Genomic DNA, 20,696 nt, shown 5'->3' on the forward strand with positions numbered 1-20,696 from the left:
AGACATCTGCACAGAAGATAGAGGCTGTCTGACATTTGCAACTGTGAAGTGGTCAGAGCTGGCTTGGATGTGTCATTTTCAAATGCAGAATATAGTCCATCCCTCTTAAAATTCTACCATGGTCCTCTAAAAAGGAGTCACTGTTTATCCTAGGCTTATGGTTTCTTGTTTCTCTGGAGAATGCTAAGGTTTCCAGCATGCCCTGTCTTCATGTGTGAGCAGCGATTTGGTTACGTCTGCTAGATAAGCAGTCTGGAGTGGCAAAGCACAAATGTTCAGGGCACCAGAGTCTCACTTCTAGGGAAGTGAGTATTTTACATTTCAAAGAGGCAGCTGTGAGTTGTGAAACAACCCATGGCTGAGGTGTGTCAGCCCACTATATCTTCAGCTCACGCCCTGGACCCACTTGCCAGGGCATGAGCTGACAATATATTTACTGACGCTTCCTCAGTGGCCGATGCAACCATCCGCTATGCTCCTGCCACCCTCGGTTTCTGACTCCTTTCTCCCTTGTGAGTAACAGAACAATAAAGGTGCTGTTTGGAGTTTTCTGAAAAGTAGGTTTATGCTTTCTTTTTGAGCTTACATGTCCTGACTGCTGTGGAGGCTTGGCTGTATGTGATCTTGGTCTCATAGTGTTGGAAGTAATAAAAGACACAAGGATATCCATAAGATTTCCACATATTTATTACATCACACTTCATTTTCAATTTACAGCTCTTAGTGGGCTAGCTAAACCTTCATCATATGTGTGTATGTTTAATGGGCAAATAAGCACCGTCATTCATTTGGGGATTTATCACCATAAACACATAGAGTTTATTCATAAATATTTTCAAATGTTTGACATATACAAATAAAGAAACTATTTTATTTCATACTTTCAAAATCCAAATCCATTGAAGCAATGTCCCCTCAGTGACAGTGGTTATCATGCAGATTGTAGTCAAACCAACCAAGTTTCTACCACAAAACACGCAGGCAGAGAAACCTGTATAAGGAAGTCCCTTATAAAAAACAGTGTGCCACATGTCTCAAGCAGATGTGGCATTAGAGTGGTCAAATGGAGTTTCCAAATTAGGGTTTTTTTTTTTTTAAATTTCTATGTGCTAATTCCATTTGTTTTTTGTAGGAGGTAGAAATCTGAATGGATTCCCAGCAGCCTCATTGCATGGCTAGCAGAAAGATAAAATGATGTGTTTTAATTCTGCATATTCTCTACCTTCATGCTTAATAAAACAGAAGATGTAAATATTAATTCTAAAAGCTGGCTAATAACATTCTTTTAAAGTCTGGTCTTCAGCCTCTCCCTGCAGCCTCACCCCAAAAAAAGAGAAGAAAAAAAGAAAAAGGTCTGATTTTTTTTTCCCTTTAGCAGACAATATGCTTCCCATAGAAAGCCAGACAGGCTTAAGGTTCTCTCAAAGGCTTTTGTATCTATCGACTGCCAACTGTCAAAACAAAATTGGATTCTCCTAAGTGTATGTGTTTTCTTGTTTGCTTGTTTTGTTTTTAAACACTTGTTTCTTTTTAGAGCGGAACTAATTTCTCTGTGCTAGATGGGATTTGAGAGAGGTTCAAGAAAAGTAGAAAGTTGTTGAAAGTGTCACGTGATGACTCAAAGTGACATTGCAGGTAGTGTATTGAATAGGCCCAAATTTAATCAATTGAAGTTTTCCATCACTTTTTACAAAAATCTTAAATACAGGTAAATATGTAAACACTGTGCTCTCAGAGAGCAAGTACTTAGGCATGTCTCATTGTATCCCTTTGGAGGAGACAAATTCAAGTGAAAAATCAGCACTCAGTTTCAAAACCATCCACCTGAAGAGGAGTCTTCTGGTTGCGGGGGAAACACCATCTTACACATCTCAGAATTCTCTTGGTGGAGCGGGAATTCACATCCTGCCAGTAGACTTTCTTTCCTTTTCCGAGAGACATAGCCTCTGCCTGTGGACAGCCTTTCGTACTTTGTCTCATATTGCCTGCATTATGACAACAGCAACAACAAAATCACACACGTTAAAATCACCCCACACCCATCCCAGCCAGGTTTCTGAGTGTACACTTGACGCTTCTGTCCCAGAACAATTTGACAAAGGACTCAAGTACCAAAGATTACTGTGCTCCACTCCCGCGAATGGGTTGGTTTTCTTCTTCACATTTCCTTTCATGCTACTAATTATACTCCAAATGCCTGGGATATGGGAGTCCTGCCATATATTTTTCTGGAATGAAGGACTGAATGCCTTTCATTTCTTTGGAGATGTTTAATAGAACTAAGCTTCACAGGCCTTCGATGTCTTCTGCTCCTCATTCCAGAAGCCCCACCTTCGGGACACTCCCCTTTAGGGTAAATAGCAAGTCCAACCAGATTTAAGCTGAGAATGCTGACAGGAAACATTCCCAAGGCTCCAAGCCCAAGTGAAACATGGAACCAAACCAGGTAACCATGTGGCTGGGTTGGTGGCCACTGCATTTTGGCTATTAGAAGGGTTGACATTTCTCATGCATGAATGGATGGTTATTCTAAGCATAAGATAGTATAGGTTAGTGACAATTTAATATTCTAACTATAAGGCACTACCATTTATTTCATGAAAATATAACTTATTCATATTTGTACTTATATTATATGGGTCATAAAATGTTAGTAACATGAGATACTCTGGTTATCAAAGAAGATGATGTAAATTGTGACTTGCTATTTTAAGTACACAAATTATCTTATAGTCAGATAGTTTATGTCAAAGAGACTTCTATAACTATCTCTAAAGAATCAGTGTTACCTAGACCCAAAGCATTCCAGCTCCATGGGACAGTACTGCTCCAAATAATGGTTAAAAGGTTTAAGGACACAGTGTTCATGAGAGACTCTAGATTGGAGAAGTTGCATGAACAAGTATCTATTTGGCTTTTAAGACATTAAGCATTCTATTAACCCATTTTTAAAAATTTTCAGAATTCTAAACACTTAAGCTTGAATTCAAAGTTAAACAAGGCCAGGTTGATGTATAGGATAACTAAGAATTGTGAACTCATCTTATCCTTTAAACCATTGTAAATGGGTTGCCAGGCGTTTTGAACTTTCTGTCCAGAGGACAATTGTGAAAGATACCAGACAGCAAATGTACATCTGGTATTTTGGCTGAAACAATGTGGTAACTTTTACAGTAAATCAAATCTCTTTTTTTATCTTGAAGAGTTATTTCTGGATTAGAATATGATTTAATTCAGAATCAAATAAACTAGTCATTGGAGTTGCATGGTATTCTAGGAACTGACTTCTTAGTTTTATTATTATTTTAATTCTTTAGAGAAAATTCATTTTTTGCTTAATTTCTAATGTTTGGTGATTTTTTTTTTAATTCTGAAACTGAACACTTAAAATTGAATGTAGCTCCTGGTGAGCATAGATGGTCCTGGATCGTTCCATGAGCGCTTATCTTACCTGAATGGAGCTTCAGCCCTATCCATCTGCATGCAAACTAAGAATGGGTACTGAGAAAACTGCACTGTGGAGATGAATTCCAGGCCGGCCTCTGATTCTGCTCTGGTTTCCAGGCCAGCTTTCACAAAAGAGGAGTCCACTGTGATGTCACCGGTTATTACCACAGCCACCCTAAAGATTGAGAAAAGTACATGTTCATATCACAGTTAGTAGAACTGGACTGATAGTACAAGTTGTCTGAAGTTATGACACTGACAATTGGAAGGAAATACTTAGCAACCTGAATGGGCTTGAGTCCTGCTGCTAACAAGGGTCCGTTTGGTGTCAGAGATGAGCCAGAAAAGTTTGCCCTTCTCCTCCCTTCTGTTGTAGACATGGGAACCAAATGTGTACCAGGTCTGACATTGTGTGCTATGGGTATCTCAAGGACTAAGAAGAAAACATCCTAGAACCCAGTCCTCTTAGGAGGTCTAAAACACCTGAACTATCTTTTAAAGAAGTATAAAGTCTCCAAGAAAACAACTGGGGTTTATAACAATTTTCTCGTTAACTATGGCTCTGGTGGCTTTGAGGTAGCTATATAATTCCATTTAATTACTTTCTCCAGAGTCTCTAGTGGCCTGAGTCTAGGTTGCCATCATATCTGAAAGAATATTAGTTACAAATAACCATTTCCTCAATGGGGCATGTGCAAGGCATGCTCCAGGAGGGTAGGTTTAACCATGGTCCTCTAGAGAGAGAGAGAGAGAGACAGATTGGATTGGCTGGGGAATGTGGCTTGGATGACAATGAAGAAGATTAAAAAAAAAAAATCTCCATAGGATGCTTACAACCAGGATCACTAAGTAATTATAGACTTTAAATCAAACGGTGGGTAATTACTCCCATAATCAAATCAGTGTCAAATGTCCATACTTTTCTTTTTCAAAGAAAAGAGATTGTCTTAATTTTTTGCTGTGCAAACTAAAATCCCTACTGCTGTGGTTGCCAGCATAAAAGTAGGTCAGTGGTTGTTTTAATCCCTGAATCCCTTACAGAACCTTCTAATGGTCTCTACTCAGCAAAAGCTTAAGAGATATTTTTTAAATGAATGAATAAATGAAAAATGGAGAACCCATTAGTTACAATATGGATGCTGATAGTTTCTTAGGGATATTGTGTCCTCTCTAAAAAGCCAGACTATTTTGTTGCTGTTGTCAATTCTTCTCTGCAAAGAATTCTATTCAGTTTAATTTGGAGAAATTTCTATCTAGAAAATACTTTGAAAAGAGAAGATGATTGGTTCAGTAGGAAGCCCCAACCAACTTATGCTGCTCTCTGACCGTCAATTACATTTCTCATTCTTGAGTTCCTTCTAGTAACAGTATGTGTCACCCTCACTTTAAATATGACACCTAGATTGTTCTCAGTTGCTTCATCCACTGTTTACAATGAATAAAAGTTCAATTTTATCACTAGGTGTGGTGACACATACCTGTAATCCCAGCAGGAGGATCATGAGTTCAAAGCCAGCCTCAGCAAAAGCAAGGCACTTAGCAACTCAGGGAGACCCTGTCTCTAATAACATATAAAAAATGGCTGGGGATTTGGATCAGTGGTCAAGTGCCCCTGATTTCAATCCCCAATACCAAAAACAAAAAAGAAAAAATGTTCAATTTTATCATTCTTATCTCACTTCTGTCCCCCTAAATACCCTAAAATATGAAAATAAATTGCATTTCCTCTTCATTTTCTTTAATTTTATGACAAACAAAAGAATAGTTATTTTTATTATCATTGGCTCAGAGACATTGTTTTACTTTCAAAGTAAAACATTTTCATTGAATCTCACAGTAGATAAGAAAATCTAAAAGACCTGAGAAAAAGGTATGTTTATTAAAAAATGTAAAAACCTTAAGGACTCTTAACATTTAAAACTTAGATTCTGAATAGAAGAGATTGTCTTTTTATTTTAATTCATTGAAAATAGCAAAAGAGGAAAGATTTGGGGCTGGGGTTGTAGCTCAGTGGTAGAGCACTTGCCTAGCTCAGGTGTGGGTGTGGTCCTCAGTACCATATAAAAATAAATAAATAGATAGATAGAAAATAAAGGTTAAATTATTTAAAAGAAAAAAGAAGAAAGGTTTTAAAATCCAACAGTTGAGTTAAGCTAAAAATTTAATTGACGTGGCAACCTTATCAGTTACTAAAATGGAATAGAAAGAGAAGAGGAGCCCCCTCTTCTATGGGGCACAATGATGCTGTCTTTAAAACTTGAATGATACTCAGTTGAATTGTCTTAAGTACTGATCTACTCCTGAAAAGCTATGAACAGAATGACATCTCGTGATCAATTCTAACTCTATGATTTAGTGATTGCAAACAGCATGGATTTTGAAAACTTCAAAGGTTGACCAATTCCCAAAACATAAGTCTGCCATTCTTTGTATAGAGTATTAAAAATCTTTTGCTTACCGATTTTTCACTCGGGTTTTAGATTCACGATACCACAGACTAAATTCCATTGCACCTGAAATATCAATAGCTAGACCACCCTGGACCTCTATGTTGGCCTTTAGGCCAGATTGCAACTGAAGTTCCTAGAAGAAGAAGAAAAAAAAAATTATATATATCTCCACACACACATGTGCATACACTTGTATATTAATAGTGATAACAGTAATAAATACAGTTTAGTCAACCTCCTTTCCCAAAGCACATTCAAGCTCCTGCTGTAGATGATGCCACTGAACTTGTGTTGATGTTAGAATCTTTCTCTAGGCTTGGAAACATGTTGGTCTTTGTCTTGATCACCAGGAATAGACTGCTGATTTGCTAAATTAATGAGTTGAATTAAAATACTAATGAAGTGAAGCACCAGTTGAGAAGGGTATTTTCCTTCCATCATTGCCTCACTTTGGGAAGGCCAAATGGTTCTCAATATGTGGTCCTCTGAGAAGAAGCATCAACATCACCTGGGAACTTGTTCAAATGCAGATTCTCAAGTCCCTGACACCTACTGAATTAGGAACTCTTGACAGTAAAGGCCAGACATCAATATTCTAATGGGCCCTCCTGTGATTCTGATGTGCCTAAATTTGAGAGCCACTGAACTAGAGAAAATGAAGGCACCTCTATCAGAAATCCAGTTGTGGCTTTTCTTTCTTCATGGTGGTGAGGGATGGACAAGATGACCTCCTTCGGTCCTTCAGCACTTCTCTAATTATATGCTGTGTCAAATATAGACAACTTCATCTTTCTGACAAAAGCAGGATTAAAAAATCCCAGTGCAATATACAAGTTCCAGGAATTGCCTAGATCAAGCTTGGAAAGGAATGCAAGGCAATTTAACTAAGCCTTAATACCTTGCTTTCTGACATTTGAAATGACGTTGAATTAACTGCCAAGTCCAATATGAACTCAACAGCATTTTTCAGAGGCACAGTAATCATTTACAAACAGACCATCCTAGGCAATTTCATGGTTGTCTGAAACCCATTGTTTTGTGTAGTTTGCCTGCTTTTAACCTTTAAGTCTTAGATTTTCCAAGTACATTAGACAGGGTGATGTTGGCTGAAACTTTTTTCAGCTAGATTGGAATCAGATTGCCTATGGGAAGTGTTGAAAGTGATAATGATTCTGGGAAAAAAAAGCTTAGTCTCCTCAATTTTGATATTCCTCCAAAGATTGTAAGTTCCTGGCAACTTGCAGCATGACTCACTTCTTTATGTAACTGCCTTACTCAGCCCAAACAAGCCATGCATTTGCCAACTACAAATGCCATGATTTCACTTTCTGAAAAGGATTGTGTTGATCTCCCTGAATTTCAAAACGTGTGGCAGAAAAATTTCAGACAAAGAACTTGGTTAATGATCAGATGTCCTGAGAAGGTATGGTAGTAGCATGAAACGGCTTTCATTCTGAAGGGCACTCCTGGTTGGAGGCATGAGATTCTCAGTGCCATCTCAGGACACATCAGGAGATATTCCTACAGATACTTAAAACTGTGTTCAGTCTAGAGTTGAAAATGTGGATGTTGTAGAATAGGAGGGTTGTATCATGTACCACAACAAATGAACACATTTGTGACCTGAGAAAACTATGGTCATGTCCAAACTTTAACCTATGAATTACAGTGCATGAGCACTGTAATTGTGGTTATGTCAAGAAAACCCTATTTTGTGCCCTGCCTCAGAAGTATTCCTTTCTTTGCATTTTCTCCTCTCTTCCTAATCGAAAATCACATTTTTGTTAGTCCTTCCAGCCCAGCAGGGGTCTGTAAAGTGGACCTTGACTTTTCCATTGACCATACATTAGGGGGATGTCAAAATGCACCAAGTGCTGTGGACAAGAACATTTTATGGCTATTAGACAATCCACCTTTTGAAAGAAGAGAGCATTTATGTTGCAATGTGATTTTGAGGAGTACCTTGGGTTTCTAAGAAATTCTTTTTTTTTTTTTTCTCATGCAAGGGGACCATGGAAGAAATCTTATATGATGTCATAAAGGAATTTTCTTGAATCTCTTCATGAGGGAAGACCATAGATCCCTGTAGAAGAACAAATTACTTTTTCCTTTTTGAAAGGGAAATCCACATTGTGCAGTAGGTCTCATTTTTGAGGTATAAAGTTAGTGAAACTAATAATTTTTGAGGGCCTACCTTGTGCCCAAAGCGCTACTTTTGGTAACTCATTTAATACACCAGTTTTCCATGGTAGGCATTATATTTGAAAGCTGAAAGGACAAATCAGGCCCAGAGGCTATACTTGGAGGCAGAATAAATCCACAGACTGCCTCTAAAGTGGAGACTTTTTTCTACTATAATATGTGGCTATCACAAACTCATAACTCTCTTTTTTTATCCTCATGTGCAAGAAATTCTATTCCAAAAAAAATACTGCCAAAAAGAAAGATCATAAGCTAATGTACCTGTTTGACCCAGAGTAGATATTTGTTTAATTTTTTGCCTAGAAACTAGAAGAACACATTACTGGAACTTTGATTTGTAGCTGTGTTTCACATAGACACTGACATTTTGACAATTGATCCCATTGCTTCCATTTATGAAAATGTGTTCTTGGCTCAAGAAGATCCCCTTATTAAACTGACTTTATCAGGATATCCTTTCCTGAAGAGTAATCCAATTATCCAAGGAGAAACAGAGAGAGAGTGAGAGAGAGAGAGAGAGAGAGAGAGAGAGAGAGAGAGAGAGATAGTTCACAGAGTAATTCCATCTGTCCCAGTGGCTGTGACGGGCCACCTATTGCCAACATTTCCTTCAATGTCAGCACTTGACCTAGAGTGGTATGTGCCTATGAAGCGAGGATGACATTACTGGAGTGCTCTGCAGAGCCAGGGGACCACAGACAGCTTATTTGTATAATAGCTCAGTTCTGCCAAATACTCCAGCCTGACATATACAGACATTGGTTAGGTTTAATAGCTAGGGGACAATCTTTCGTATAGTGCCTTGCCAGAGGCACCCAGACTTAATGAATAGAAAAAAAACATATAAGATAGTCTTAATCAGGGCCTGAAGGCAAGTATGGCCCACTGGATGTTTTTGTAAATAAAATTTCATTGGAACACAGTTCTACTCATTTGTTAATATATTGCTGATGGCTATTTTCACTCTACAACAACAGAGTTGAGTAGCTGCAACAGAAACTGGGTGGGACTTAACACCTAAAATATTTACTTTCTGCCCTGTATTTACAGAACAAGTTTGCTGACCCAGAAATAACTTGCATTGAGTTTTATTCTCTAATCTAAATCTTTAGGCACTGTTAATGGTGGTTCTTGAACTGTTGTCCTGTCTTAAATTGTGAACTACTTCCTTGGCACTCTTAGGCTCTGGTTAGAGCTTTCTTCCATTAAAAGTGAGATAGAATTGCGAATGTAAACTTCTGATGTCCTTTGAGAACAGCTTTTCATGGATGATTTGCTAAAGGGATATCAGAGGCACTGCTGGGCTTCCTCTTTCTCTCCCTTCATGTTAATAGAAACATGGTTTCATTTGGAGTGTGCCTACCCCAATACAAACTATGTTTACCAGCTTCCCTTGCAGCTATAGGCAGCCATGTGACATAGTTTTGGTCAATAACCTTCCAGAAATGGCTTCCAAAAAAGTTCGCCTTCCTGGAACAAGGAATTCTTTATTAGCCCTGGACCTCTTACTTCCAAATATATATTACACAATAAATGTCAAGCTATTTGGTTAAGCCACTCTAAAATGTTTTTTGTTTTTGTTATATCTGGCTATTCTGAACTGATATGAGGAAAAATAAAGATAGAGAATTATATTATTTAGTTTCAACTACTGATGTTTTGGAAGAGTTTCAATAAAATTTGGTAGCTAAGGTTTGTCCATCTCTTAAAACCTATTATTTTACCACCAGAATCTAACAAGTAAGAATCTAACAAGTAAGAATCCTCAAAGAACAGCAAAGCTGGTAAAATATTTGGATCATCTTTTTAAATGCCCCCACTTTATTAGTAGGAAGTCATGATTTAAAGCTATTAAGTAACTGCCCAAGAGCCCGCAGCAAGAAAGTAGAAAGTCAAAATTCAAACCTACAAGTCTATAAATTTAAAATTAATTCTCATTATACAGCTTCAATATAATAAGTGTTAATCAGAGTGTGCTGTGATTTCCCTTAAGATTCTTATTTAGCCAACATTCCATTTTTTCTTATTGCTTTGCTTAGGCAGGAAATAAAATAAATCCATTAAAGGAAAAATATTAAGCATGAAACATTCAAACTCAGCATTCAGACTAACTGCCTTCTGTTTCTTTGAAAATCCAAGTAAGTAAGCAGACCAATCCTATCCCTTAGAGGATCTTGGTTACCTCAATCTTACCATAGAGATTATAGCCTTATTGGACTTTGGCTCAGTAATGTAAGATTCAGGATCAAGAACAGTTGAAAATTATTCTAGACTGGGCTTCAAGTGAGTGAAATACTCCTTCTTATTCTCTAAGAACAAACAGCCCTTCCAACATTCTATGATCATGAGAATCTGGGGCAAAGAGTCTCTGTGAAACTTGTGGCTAGCATCAGTGGTTGCTTGTGCCTCTATTAATTTGGCAGGATCAAAATGATGCTCTCCTCGGATCTTCATCATTGTTATCATTATGAACATTATTGGTAACTTATGAAGCCATGTGGTTCAGCAACTAAGGATAAACACCCAGACTGCCATGCCCAGGTAAGCCCAACCAGGAGATAATGCCATCCCTGCTCTGCTATATCCTAGGGATTCTCCATATCTTATTTCTGTTAGCATCCGTATTTTTCATTTATCTAAAAAGTAAAGAGATCCCTTAATCAGCTAACAAGTGCAAAAGAAAATAGCAAAGGAGAAAAGGCGATAATATCAAGAAGTTGAAATGCTTAGAAGGTGAGCTCCAAGACGGACAGAACTTGTCCTTGTATCCTCCAGGCACACAGCACATTCAAAATGTGCCTGGCAATTTAAGAGACTGAATAAATACGTGCAGAGTTGGATTACCTGAGAGTGATCTACTAGCAGAATAAGTCCTTTCACCACACTGACAGGGTCACTAGATGCTGACAGCATTTTGGACATCAGATCGCTGTATCCATTGAAAAAAGTGACAGGTCTGAGCTGAACATCGAAAAGGATGGCTGACATGCCAGCATAGGAGTCCAGATTCTCCTCCCCCTCATCAGGAGTGGCTGCAATTAAGCCTTCCAGCCCTTGAGCTTCGAGGACCACCTAGGGAAAAATGGAGACAACATTCATGACACGCCTGCTCTGTAAGTAATGGTGAGGCTTCTGAGCCGAGCTAGAACTTTTCTTGGGGTCAAAACCTCAAATGTCTGTAGTAGGCAGGCAAAAACAAAGCTAAAGTAAAACAAAACCTCTATGCCCCAATATAAGGCAAATTAGTCTCTTTCATGTAATCGTCACAACCATTCTTTAAAGTGTAGATGATTTTACCCATTTTGTAAGTGAAGCAAAAAAAAAAAAAAAAAGTTCCCTCATTAGATGGTAGAGATGGTAGAGGCAGGATTCAAACTTCTGCTGGAAGACCACAAACACTATGAGTTTTCTTTTTTTTTTTTTTCTTTTCTTTCTTTTTCTTTTTTTTTTTTTTTTTTGGTACTATGGATTAAACCAGGTGCAGCACTTTATGACTGAGCCACACCCCAACTCTTATTTATTTATTTATTTATTTATTTATTTATTGTGATACTGGGGATTGAACTCAGGGCCTTGTACATGCAAGGCCAACTGAGCTATATTTCCAGCCCCTTTTTTATTTTTTATTTTGAGAAAGGGTCTTGCTAAGTTGCTGAGGCTGGCCTTGAACTTGCAATCCTCCTGCCTCAGCCTCCCAAGTTGCTAGGATTACAGGAATATGTGTGCCACTGTGCCTGTCATGAGCTTTCCATTTTATGGTGTCATCTTAGAGGTGCTTGGTCTCCCCAGGACTGTTATATATACATAATGAATCAGCTATCTTGGAGAGCTCTGAAAGGAGATGGAAAGTTATTGGCACAGTGGTCCCAAGGTTGCTGCCACAAGAGGGCCTGCACTCTCCAAGCCATGACTCATACATGTCCATGTCATACTTTTCTCCCTTGCCAAAAATTAAAAACATTTTTTAAAAGATGACAAATACCATGAAAAGGTTCACAACCTAATTTCTACCACTCAAGAATTTTACACATTTTCTGTCGTTCCTACCCAGCCCCAAACCACTGGGTGCTTGACATTTCTGAGTGCATATCAGAAAACAGATGGTGAGTCTTCTGGAGAGAAGGGCATGGTATTCTAACTGCAGTACTATTAAAGAGTGAGGCGGTTAACATTGAAGGGGACTCACATTTCTGTGGCCATGGATCACTTCTAAAGCTTAACTGACTTCAATTAAGAAGGTTATAATGTAATATTCATAAAAACTAAAAAAGAAGGTATATTTCATAATAAGGAAGGCTTTATAAGTCATCACCAAATATTGGATAAAACCAACAGAATGAAAAGTTGCCAGCCAGTTGTCGAATGCTTACACTTTATTCTTTTTTTCTTCTAACTGTATTGAAGAAACACAGATGGACTCTAAAGTGAGAGTCATATTCTATTATATAGTTTCATTTATGTTGAATCAATCAATAAAAGGCAAATATATTACAGAATTAAATACTTGAGAGGGTCCCAAGGAATATATTTATGAATACAAATAAAATTTTATAAAAAAGTTTAAGTGAAGAATACAGACACAATTTCAGTTTTGTGAACCGTATACCTTTGAAAAGACAAATGGATGTCTGGCGAGTTGTGTGTATCAGTTACTTAGGTTCCAGGTACATATCTGAAACTCCCTCTCTGTCTACAAACCTATCCAACCTTTGCAGATGATGGAATCATGGCAACATGTGATAGAAGCCATCATCAACTTACACATTCTATAGGGCTGCCATCAGGATATTTTATTTTACTAATTTTTTTTACACACTTTATTAAGCACAACCCATGGAAAATGAGTTACCTGGCTACCGTGAAGATCACTCTTCCCAATGTACTGAAAGATGTTCAGGTTACTTCTCCTTAGAATGCCAGAACCGGAGTAAAGAATGTCAAGGCTGTAGGTAGACGCGGCACGGGGACTACCTAATGACAAAGCAACCATGCATCTTAGCAACAGTGCCAGCAATGCCAACCTGGGGATGGGCATCGAGGAGGAGAACCCCTTTTTTGGGTTACGTACGTTCTATGTAGCCGGTATAGGCAGAAGAGGATCCACTCTTGGAGAAACGGTCATAATTGTGAGTGGCCATCTCCTTGAGAACTCGACGGACCATTTTGCTGCAACATGTAAGAAGAAAAAGCTGCACATTCATTGTAATGGCTGTTTCCCAAGTCAAATCAGGAAAGAAAGAGAATCCTTAGAGGAAAAAGGAGGGGGCTGAATTTTTCCTTATGCCACTCCAAGACTGGGAGAGGTGCCAGCTGGACATCAGCATCAAGATTAGGGCTTTCCCCTTCATTACTCAGATATCTGAAAATTTCGTTTGGTATTAAAATGACAGCAAGGGCAAGGCTTCCCAGCTATGATGTGGCTTCAGCTGACAGTGGACACAGAGTGAAAAACACGTGCTATTTGAGTCATCACCGTTCTGCTGTTAAATTGTCCATAAGTTTAAGGAAAACTGTACCAAACTAAGGTTAGCTGCACATTGTGTCTTTAACATTTTTCTTTAATGTTATCTTTGGCTCATGATATATAACAGCAAGTTCCCAGGATTTCTTCTATATCTCTGGGTAGTGTTCAGTTACAGACACAGCTCAATAAAACCCATAAAGGAACCGTGGTCTCCAGGTCTTCCTTCTTACTCCATGCCTCTGTCTTTTCTATGTAATTAGTATTGAGATGTTTTCTCTCTCTTTTTTTTAAACCATGTAACACTAATAATATCAGCAGTAATAAAATTACAACATGGTGAACATCAAAATAATCAATCAAAGTAAACTGGACCTAGAACTAAGGTAGAAAATTTTTGAGAGGGGAAAATGGCCCAACTTTATATGCCCTCTGTCCTCCAGTATCACAAGATTATAAGATTTCATCTTAGAGGAGCAAAGATGAGGAGGGTCATAATAGGTGCCCCTAAAATGCAAAGGGTATTCATGTGGCTGAATGATTGATTATACATGCTTTGCTTAGCTCCAGAGATAAAACCGGGGCCAATGGGAAGACTTCAGTTCAGACAGAGCCATGGGCAGAGTCTGAAGAATGAAATAGGTTTCCTCAAAGGTGATGAGTTTTCTTGGCCACCAGAGAGGAGCAGTTGAAGTCTGAACACCACAGGTCCCTACACTGCAAAGAGACACCAAACAAGGTGGCCTTTAATGTCCATCTTGGTCCTAAGAATCTGACCCCACAATGTTGGTGATTGCTTCATGCCATTTCCTAGGCTGAGCTCTTCCCCATCTTTTTCCATATTCTGATTGCCTCCTCTTTTCCAACCCTAAATTATTAGACTCCCAAGACATCGTCAGCAAACACACCCGAGACCTCCTCCACAAAGCCTCAGAAAAGCAACCAGGGTGTAGAAAGAGAATCAAATCCTCGTTCACATGGAAATACATGGCTGCCCATAGTCTTGGCTGCCTCCCCGTCTCCCTCCCCTGCTCACTGGCTCCTTTCCTTTCCTGTTGTCTTGCTCTTCTCTCGGGTCTTCTCACCTCCCCTGTTTCTTGTACTTTCTCTCTTCTTGTCTCTTTTTCTTTCCATCTTTTACTTTCTTCTTGTTAAATTTCTTTTTCTTCATTTCCCACCCTCCCCCATCTGTTTTCCTCTCCTTGGGGGACTCTTAAAGTTCGTTCTTTCTTGGGGGTGCTATTCTGCGGGGACCTCAGGGCAAATGGGAATTCCTTCTCTAGACCTCTGATTCCAGTGAGAAGGAGCTTCAGGGGAGTCACCCTGGAGAGTGGCATGGATGAATTTGGGAAGAAAGACTTGGGGCCTGGAAGGAGGTGAGTCTGGCGAGAGTAACTGAAAGCAGTGAGGTCTGCTGATTCAGACCTCGAATGGACCAGAAATGCAGGCCATGCCTAAAGTTTTCAACTGTAATGGCAATTAAATTGGCCATTCATTGGAACTATGATAAATGAGGATTCAAAGATTTCTCACATTCGGAAAATTAAGATGAATGATAATTCGGTGAGAACTTAACACCATTTTGCTGTGCTACCTACAAAAAGAGTCCTGCAATTAGGTTTTAAAACATTACTAACATATGGCCACATGTATTTAACAGCCTAAACAGGATAACCAAAGTCAGACTCAGAGCTCCCAATCATAAACAGCCAATATGAAGCTATTTTAGCTGGCTCACTTCTACACAGCCCTCTTTGGGCAAATTTGGCTCCGTTTGTTTTTTTGCAATAGAACACCATTATTATTAGCCACATGGTACCATATCATTACGTAAATGAACTTAAGCACAGAGACATGCAATGGGTCATACCTTGCAGGCATTTCAAACCGTAGAATGTCTTGAATAATGGACAGCATGTATTTATTCATTTCTTTGGGAAGTTCCCCGATAGACAGCAGGATGTTTTTTACCTCCATGTAAGAGGGGTTGTTTTTTAAAATGACAGTAGCTGCAGTCGTGCGCACAGTCTTTTCATGGACTTTGCGATTCTGGTGGTATATCCTGTTCAAGGTCTTCTTCACCTGCTCATAAGATAGTCAAAATTAGTGGCACACCCAGACTTTTAAAATTGTTATTGTAGCAGGGACAGTGAGTAAATGCATGCATTACTACATTTCCCAGGTTCCTTCATCATTAGGATGGAGCTATACAACCAGTTCCAGCTAATAGGCCATGACACAATCAATATGAATCACTTCCAAGCTAAGGCAATGCCTTCTCCATCTTTTCCTTCCATGACTGAAGTGAGCTGATAGCCACATATTGACCCATATCAGACATACCACGAGAAATAAACTTTTGTTAAACTTCTGAGATTTTGAGGTTCATTCGTTATGCAGCATAACTTGGTACCTCCTAATATAACTTTTATGAATACTACTGCCGCGTGGCAATGGGGATTTGGGGAGAGATGGCTGTATGAATGGATATTTCCTTACAGTGAAATATCTCAGAATCTTCTTTTTTTAAAATTATTAGGAGATATATATATCTCCTAATAATATATATCCTAATAATATATATATATCCTAAAAAATATATATATATATATATATATATATATATATATATATATATATTAGAGTAGTATTAGGTTCACAGAAAATTTGAATAGGTAATAGAGTTTTAATATATCCCGCACTCCCATACATGCACAGTCTCCCACTCTATGCATATTTTGCATCACAGTTGTTATAATTTGAATGTGGCTTGAATGTGTCACCCAAGACTTGTGTGCTAGAAGCTTGGACCCCATGAGGTTGTGTTGAGGTGGTGGAATTCTTGAGAAGCAGGGCTTAGTGGATGGCAATTAGGTATGGGAGATTCGACCTCAGGAGGAATTGATGCAGTTTTATAAGACTGGCTTAATTCCTCCAATAACAGGTTATTACAAGGGATCCTGGCACGTCCCCTGAATCTTTATTCCATATATGCCACTGACCACTCTTGCATGCACTTCTGCCATTGTGATGCTATTGGCCATAAGCTCTTAGCAGAGCTGAGAAGATGTCAGCACCATGTTCTTGAACCTTCAGAAATGTGAGCTAATTAAGTTTCTTTTCTTTATAAAACCCTTGACAGTTCTTTTGGTATAGCAATAGAAATGGACTGAGACAACCATGGTACATCTGTTACATTCAATGAACCTGCTTGACAAATCATTATCAATCATAGGGTACATTATGGCCTTTTTTTCCTAAATAATATTTAAATCAATGCAAATGTGTCATAATAGTTGCATTCCGTGTCAACAAGTAATTTTATTGGTTACAACATTGTCTATAAGAAGATATGGTATGTGAAGTTCTTTACTAGGCATTTATAAATGTTTCTTTCAATTCTGCTTTCCTCTGTCTTTTCCTATTTCCCTCAAACCATGGCCTTGCTCTCAGGCATCTGGAAGTTAAATAACTCATCCAAGAACAAACAACTAGGAAAGAATAGTGCCAGAATTTACACCTAGGTCGTCTTTCTCAAAAGCCTGTGCCCCATTGCCAACCATATTTCACACAAAACTGGGAAGGGTGCTTAGCTGCAAAATGGAAATATCATCCTCAGTGTTAGACACTACTCAAGTAAGTTTATATTAATGTTAGAAACATTCTCTGTCCAACAAAATTTTAAGTTAGGTGACTGCTAAAAATGTAGTTACATGAACAAAAGAGGCCGTGGTTAAGCCAGGATATTTTAGGGTTGAAAATTTTTACAACATCTTAAAATTTCTAAGAGGAAGTAAATTTCTGAAAATAATTTTTGTCTTAAAATAAGAGGGTATACTTCAATAGTTATGCTTCAGGATATAGGACATTATCTATTCAAAATGTGAGGCTGCTTCAGAATAGCCTTAAATGCAACTTTAGAGTTATTTCTAAGCAGAAGAGAAAAAAAAAGGGGGGGGTGAATAGAGTTACTTGAGAGGAGTTTGCATTTGACTCCTGTTCAGATGTGCTTTTCCCCTTCTGTTCACGTTGCAAATATTCTTGGAGGTCTCACCTCATCTGTTATGAAAGGGACATCATATCTCTGGAGAGTGGTCGTGGCGAGGTGGCTGATGGGCCCTTCTCCTGCCTCTGCGTACTTCAGAAGGAGCGGGATGCCTTCTGGAAGCAGGGCGTTCTTCAGGGCCAGCAGGTACATCATAGTGTCCTCCTTTTTCTCTGGTTTTTCAAGTCCTCCCAGGATTAACTTCTTGGCTTCAACTACTGCCTAAAAATGTCACACACTTTAGACATATTCATGACTGTACATAAAACAAAACTTGGGCAAGAAAACAACCTAAAATTTCCAAAAGGTTTGCACTGTTGGTGCCTGAGACATATCATGAAAGGAAGCAAGTTGAGCTTCATAAAGGTGTTGTGTGTGTGTGTGTGTGTGTGTGTGTAATATATATATATATATATATAATATAGATAGATATCAAAACATTGTTAAGAAGCAATGAGTATATTTAATAATGGGCTGACTTAGTTTTGAATCTATTCTGAATGTAGAAAGCCATTTTAATTCCCTTGCAATTGATTATTTAAAAAACTTTCCATTTATTGAATTTCTAAAACAAAAATTAGATGGAGCCTGAATGTCACCACACACATTTTCTTAAGAAACAACTTGAGTGAAAGTGATTAGAGCTTGCTTGACACATAAGGCCTGCTTCTAAATGTTTTAGAAGTGTTTGTTCTCACCTGAAGCCCAAGTTAATTAATGCTGCTATACAATTCAAAAACATTCTTAAATGCCTTCCATGTGGCAAGGATTTTGTAGGTACTTCTCAAATATGTTCTGCAATTAGAAAAGGACTTTTTTTTTCCCCCCTGGCCTGGAGTGGGGGGGGTGAACCACCTCTGAGGACAAGAAAGGCAAATTAGAAATGGAAGCATCTGAGTTCTGGTCTTATATTTGCCACTACATGTTTTCTGGGCTTTTGTTTCATCATAAAGATTCCTAACACCCAATTCATCTACAGGATTTATGAACCTTGAAATGAGGCCACAGGCACACACACACACACACACACACACACACACACACACACAGGAGGAAGGGGAAGAAATCCCTAAACAGAAAGAGACATAATAGCTGGGGGTGTAGCTCAGTTGGTAGAGTGCTTGCCTCCCATGCACAAGGCCCTGGGTTCAATCCCCAGCATCACAAAAACAAAACAACAAAGAAAGAGATGTAATAAACTTCATACATACCTAGTTCAAGAAGTGACATTTTTCAAGTCTTAGATTTGTTTTAAAAATCATGCTTGATAATGTATTTTGTTTGTGAGGCTATGGGGAAATAGGCATTCTTGTGTATTGTTAGCGGAAGCATAATTCATATGAAGATAAATGGAATTGACAGAACTAACAAAATTCCATTTTGATTCACAGCTCTTGCCCTGGTGCTACACCCCCAACAATAAAACCAAGGTGCCTATAAAATTATTCATTTCATCATTAGGTGAATTTGCAAAAATAGTGGAAACCACTAGCATGATTGTATATAGGAGGCATTGAATAAACTATGGTCCAATGGCACAATAGAGTACTAAGCGGGGACAACAAAGGTCTCTGTTACCAGACCAGTATGGAGTGATTTCCACAATATATTGTTAAGTGGAAAAAGTAAGATACAGAAGAGGATATGTAGAATGGTATATTTTGTACAAGAAAAAAGAAATAGGAATGTGTGTGTATGTTTGTGTGTGTGTGGACTTCTGCTTGCTATTGTGAAAAGAAATATAGAAAGAAGATACCAAAAATTAATGATAATGCTTTGCTATAGGAGGTAGGTCACAATAGGTGGGAGGGGTATCCTTTTTAAGGATATTTTAAAAATAGTTTTGGCTTTTGAATAGTATTAACATTTTATATACTGAAGAAGTAAAATTAAGTCAACAAAGATGAAAAATTACTAAAATCCAATTCAAACATAAATGAACCTAAATGTATATCAAATTGATAATAGAACTCAACAGAGGAAGACAATAAAGAATTTATCCAAGCAACTGTTGAGCATAGGATTCAGACTGTGTACCTTCAATGGAAAATATCCTAAGGGGGGAAAAAACTGTAATGAAGTCTTGAACTGAACTTAAGTTTGTTTTTTGTAGTGACATTGGTGTAGCAGTTTCAAAACTATTTTGTGTGAATCTTGGAAATGGGCAGACGAACAAATAAATTTTGGGTTCTCAAAAACCCAGGATTCTTGTTCTGGGAGACAAAAGGTAAAATTATGGAATGGAGGAAGGAGAGAAAGAACCTTGGATGTTCAATTAGAATTAGAAATATAGGTATGAATTCATCCTTTAATAAGTTATACGTATCTTGTCCAACAGAAGAGCCTAGATGAAATGACACTCAAGTAATAGTAAGTAAAAATATTTTGGAGAACAATGTAAAATGTCGACAATGTACTCTCAGATGGTTCAATTAAAATAAAACAGAACGTGTTAACATAAATATCTCAATATTTCAAGAATTGGAAAATCTAAATGAAGAGGATATACATGTTCATAAAATTGTACTATTCTTAGAACTTTTCTATAAGTTGTTTTTTTCAAATATAAATTTTTTGGGAAAATGAAATTAGGCTGAAGGAAAGTAAAAATGTAAACAAACAAACAAACAAAAAATAGAAAAGACATCATGGGGTTTAGTCCTGATTGTGAACTTGTTTAGCTACCATTCATTTCTGATGCTGGGCAGAAAATTTCACGCTAATAAATACTGAGAAGCCATAGCACTGCATGGAATCACAGTATTTTAGGGTAGCATCAGTACTGCATGCCCAGCAAACACCTTAAATTTGTGTTAAGGATACATCATTTCCTTTCATATGTCTTTGATTTGGCCAAAAGGTAGATGAAAGTTCCATAGCAGAAAATTGAAAAGAAAATTTGAACATTAACTACAGTCCATTTGGTGGCCAAATCGAGTTATCTGAACAATGCTTAAAGTAAAGTGGCTCAAAAACATTAACAAGATTGAATGACAGTGGTAGAGGATAGTTTGCAGCTACTTACAAGGTGATTTTAAAAATGTGAAAAGAGCTAAGCTGTCCCATTATCAGAAGAACTTTGATCAGTAAC

General features: G+C 38.0%; 1 protein-coding gene and 1 non-coding gene across 3 annotated transcripts in view; one reads left to right on the top strand and one right to left on the bottom strand.

Annotated features, from left to right (window-relative positions):
• Nucleotides 1–669: 669 nt before the first annotated feature.
• Mttp (microsomal triglyceride transfer protein) overlaps nt 670–20,696 on the bottom strand; it is an 80,887-nt gene continuing 60,860 nt past the window's right edge. For both annotated transcript variants that reach the window (XM_078021883.1, XM_078021882.1), the window contains 8 exons: nt 17,615–17,827; nt 15,431–15,642; nt 13,168–13,265; nt 12,949–13,070; nt 10,944–11,171; nt 5,906–6,030; nt 3,452–3,622; nt 670–1,985 (listed from right to left, as the gene is read on the bottom strand). In XM_078021883.1, coding sequence (XP_077878009.1) covers nt 1,811–1,985; nt 3,452–3,622; nt 5,906–6,030; nt 10,944–11,171; nt 12,949–13,070; nt 13,168–13,265; nt 15,431–15,642; nt 17,615–17,827 — 1,344 coding nt within the window. In that variant the 3' untranslated portion in view covers nt 670–1,810. The remainder of the gene's footprint in view (nt 1,986–3,451; nt 3,623–5,905; nt 6,031–10,943; nt 11,172–12,948; nt 13,071–13,167; nt 13,266–15,430; nt 15,643–17,614; nt 17,828–20,696) is intronic.
• Trnag-ccc (transfer RNA glycine (anticodon CCC)) lies at nt 18,699–18,772 on the top strand. The gene has a single exon. It is a non-coding gene; the product is annotated as a tRNA-Gly (tRNA).

Source organism: Ictidomys tridecemlineatus, chromosome 9 (assembly GCF_052094955.1).
Source record: "Ictidomys tridecemlineatus isolate mIctTri1 chromosome 9, mIctTri1.hap1, whole genome shotgun sequence".
In the NCBI taxonomy this organism is placed as follows: Eukaryota; Metazoa; Chordata; class Mammalia; order Rodentia; family Sciuridae; genus Ictidomys; species Ictidomys tridecemlineatus.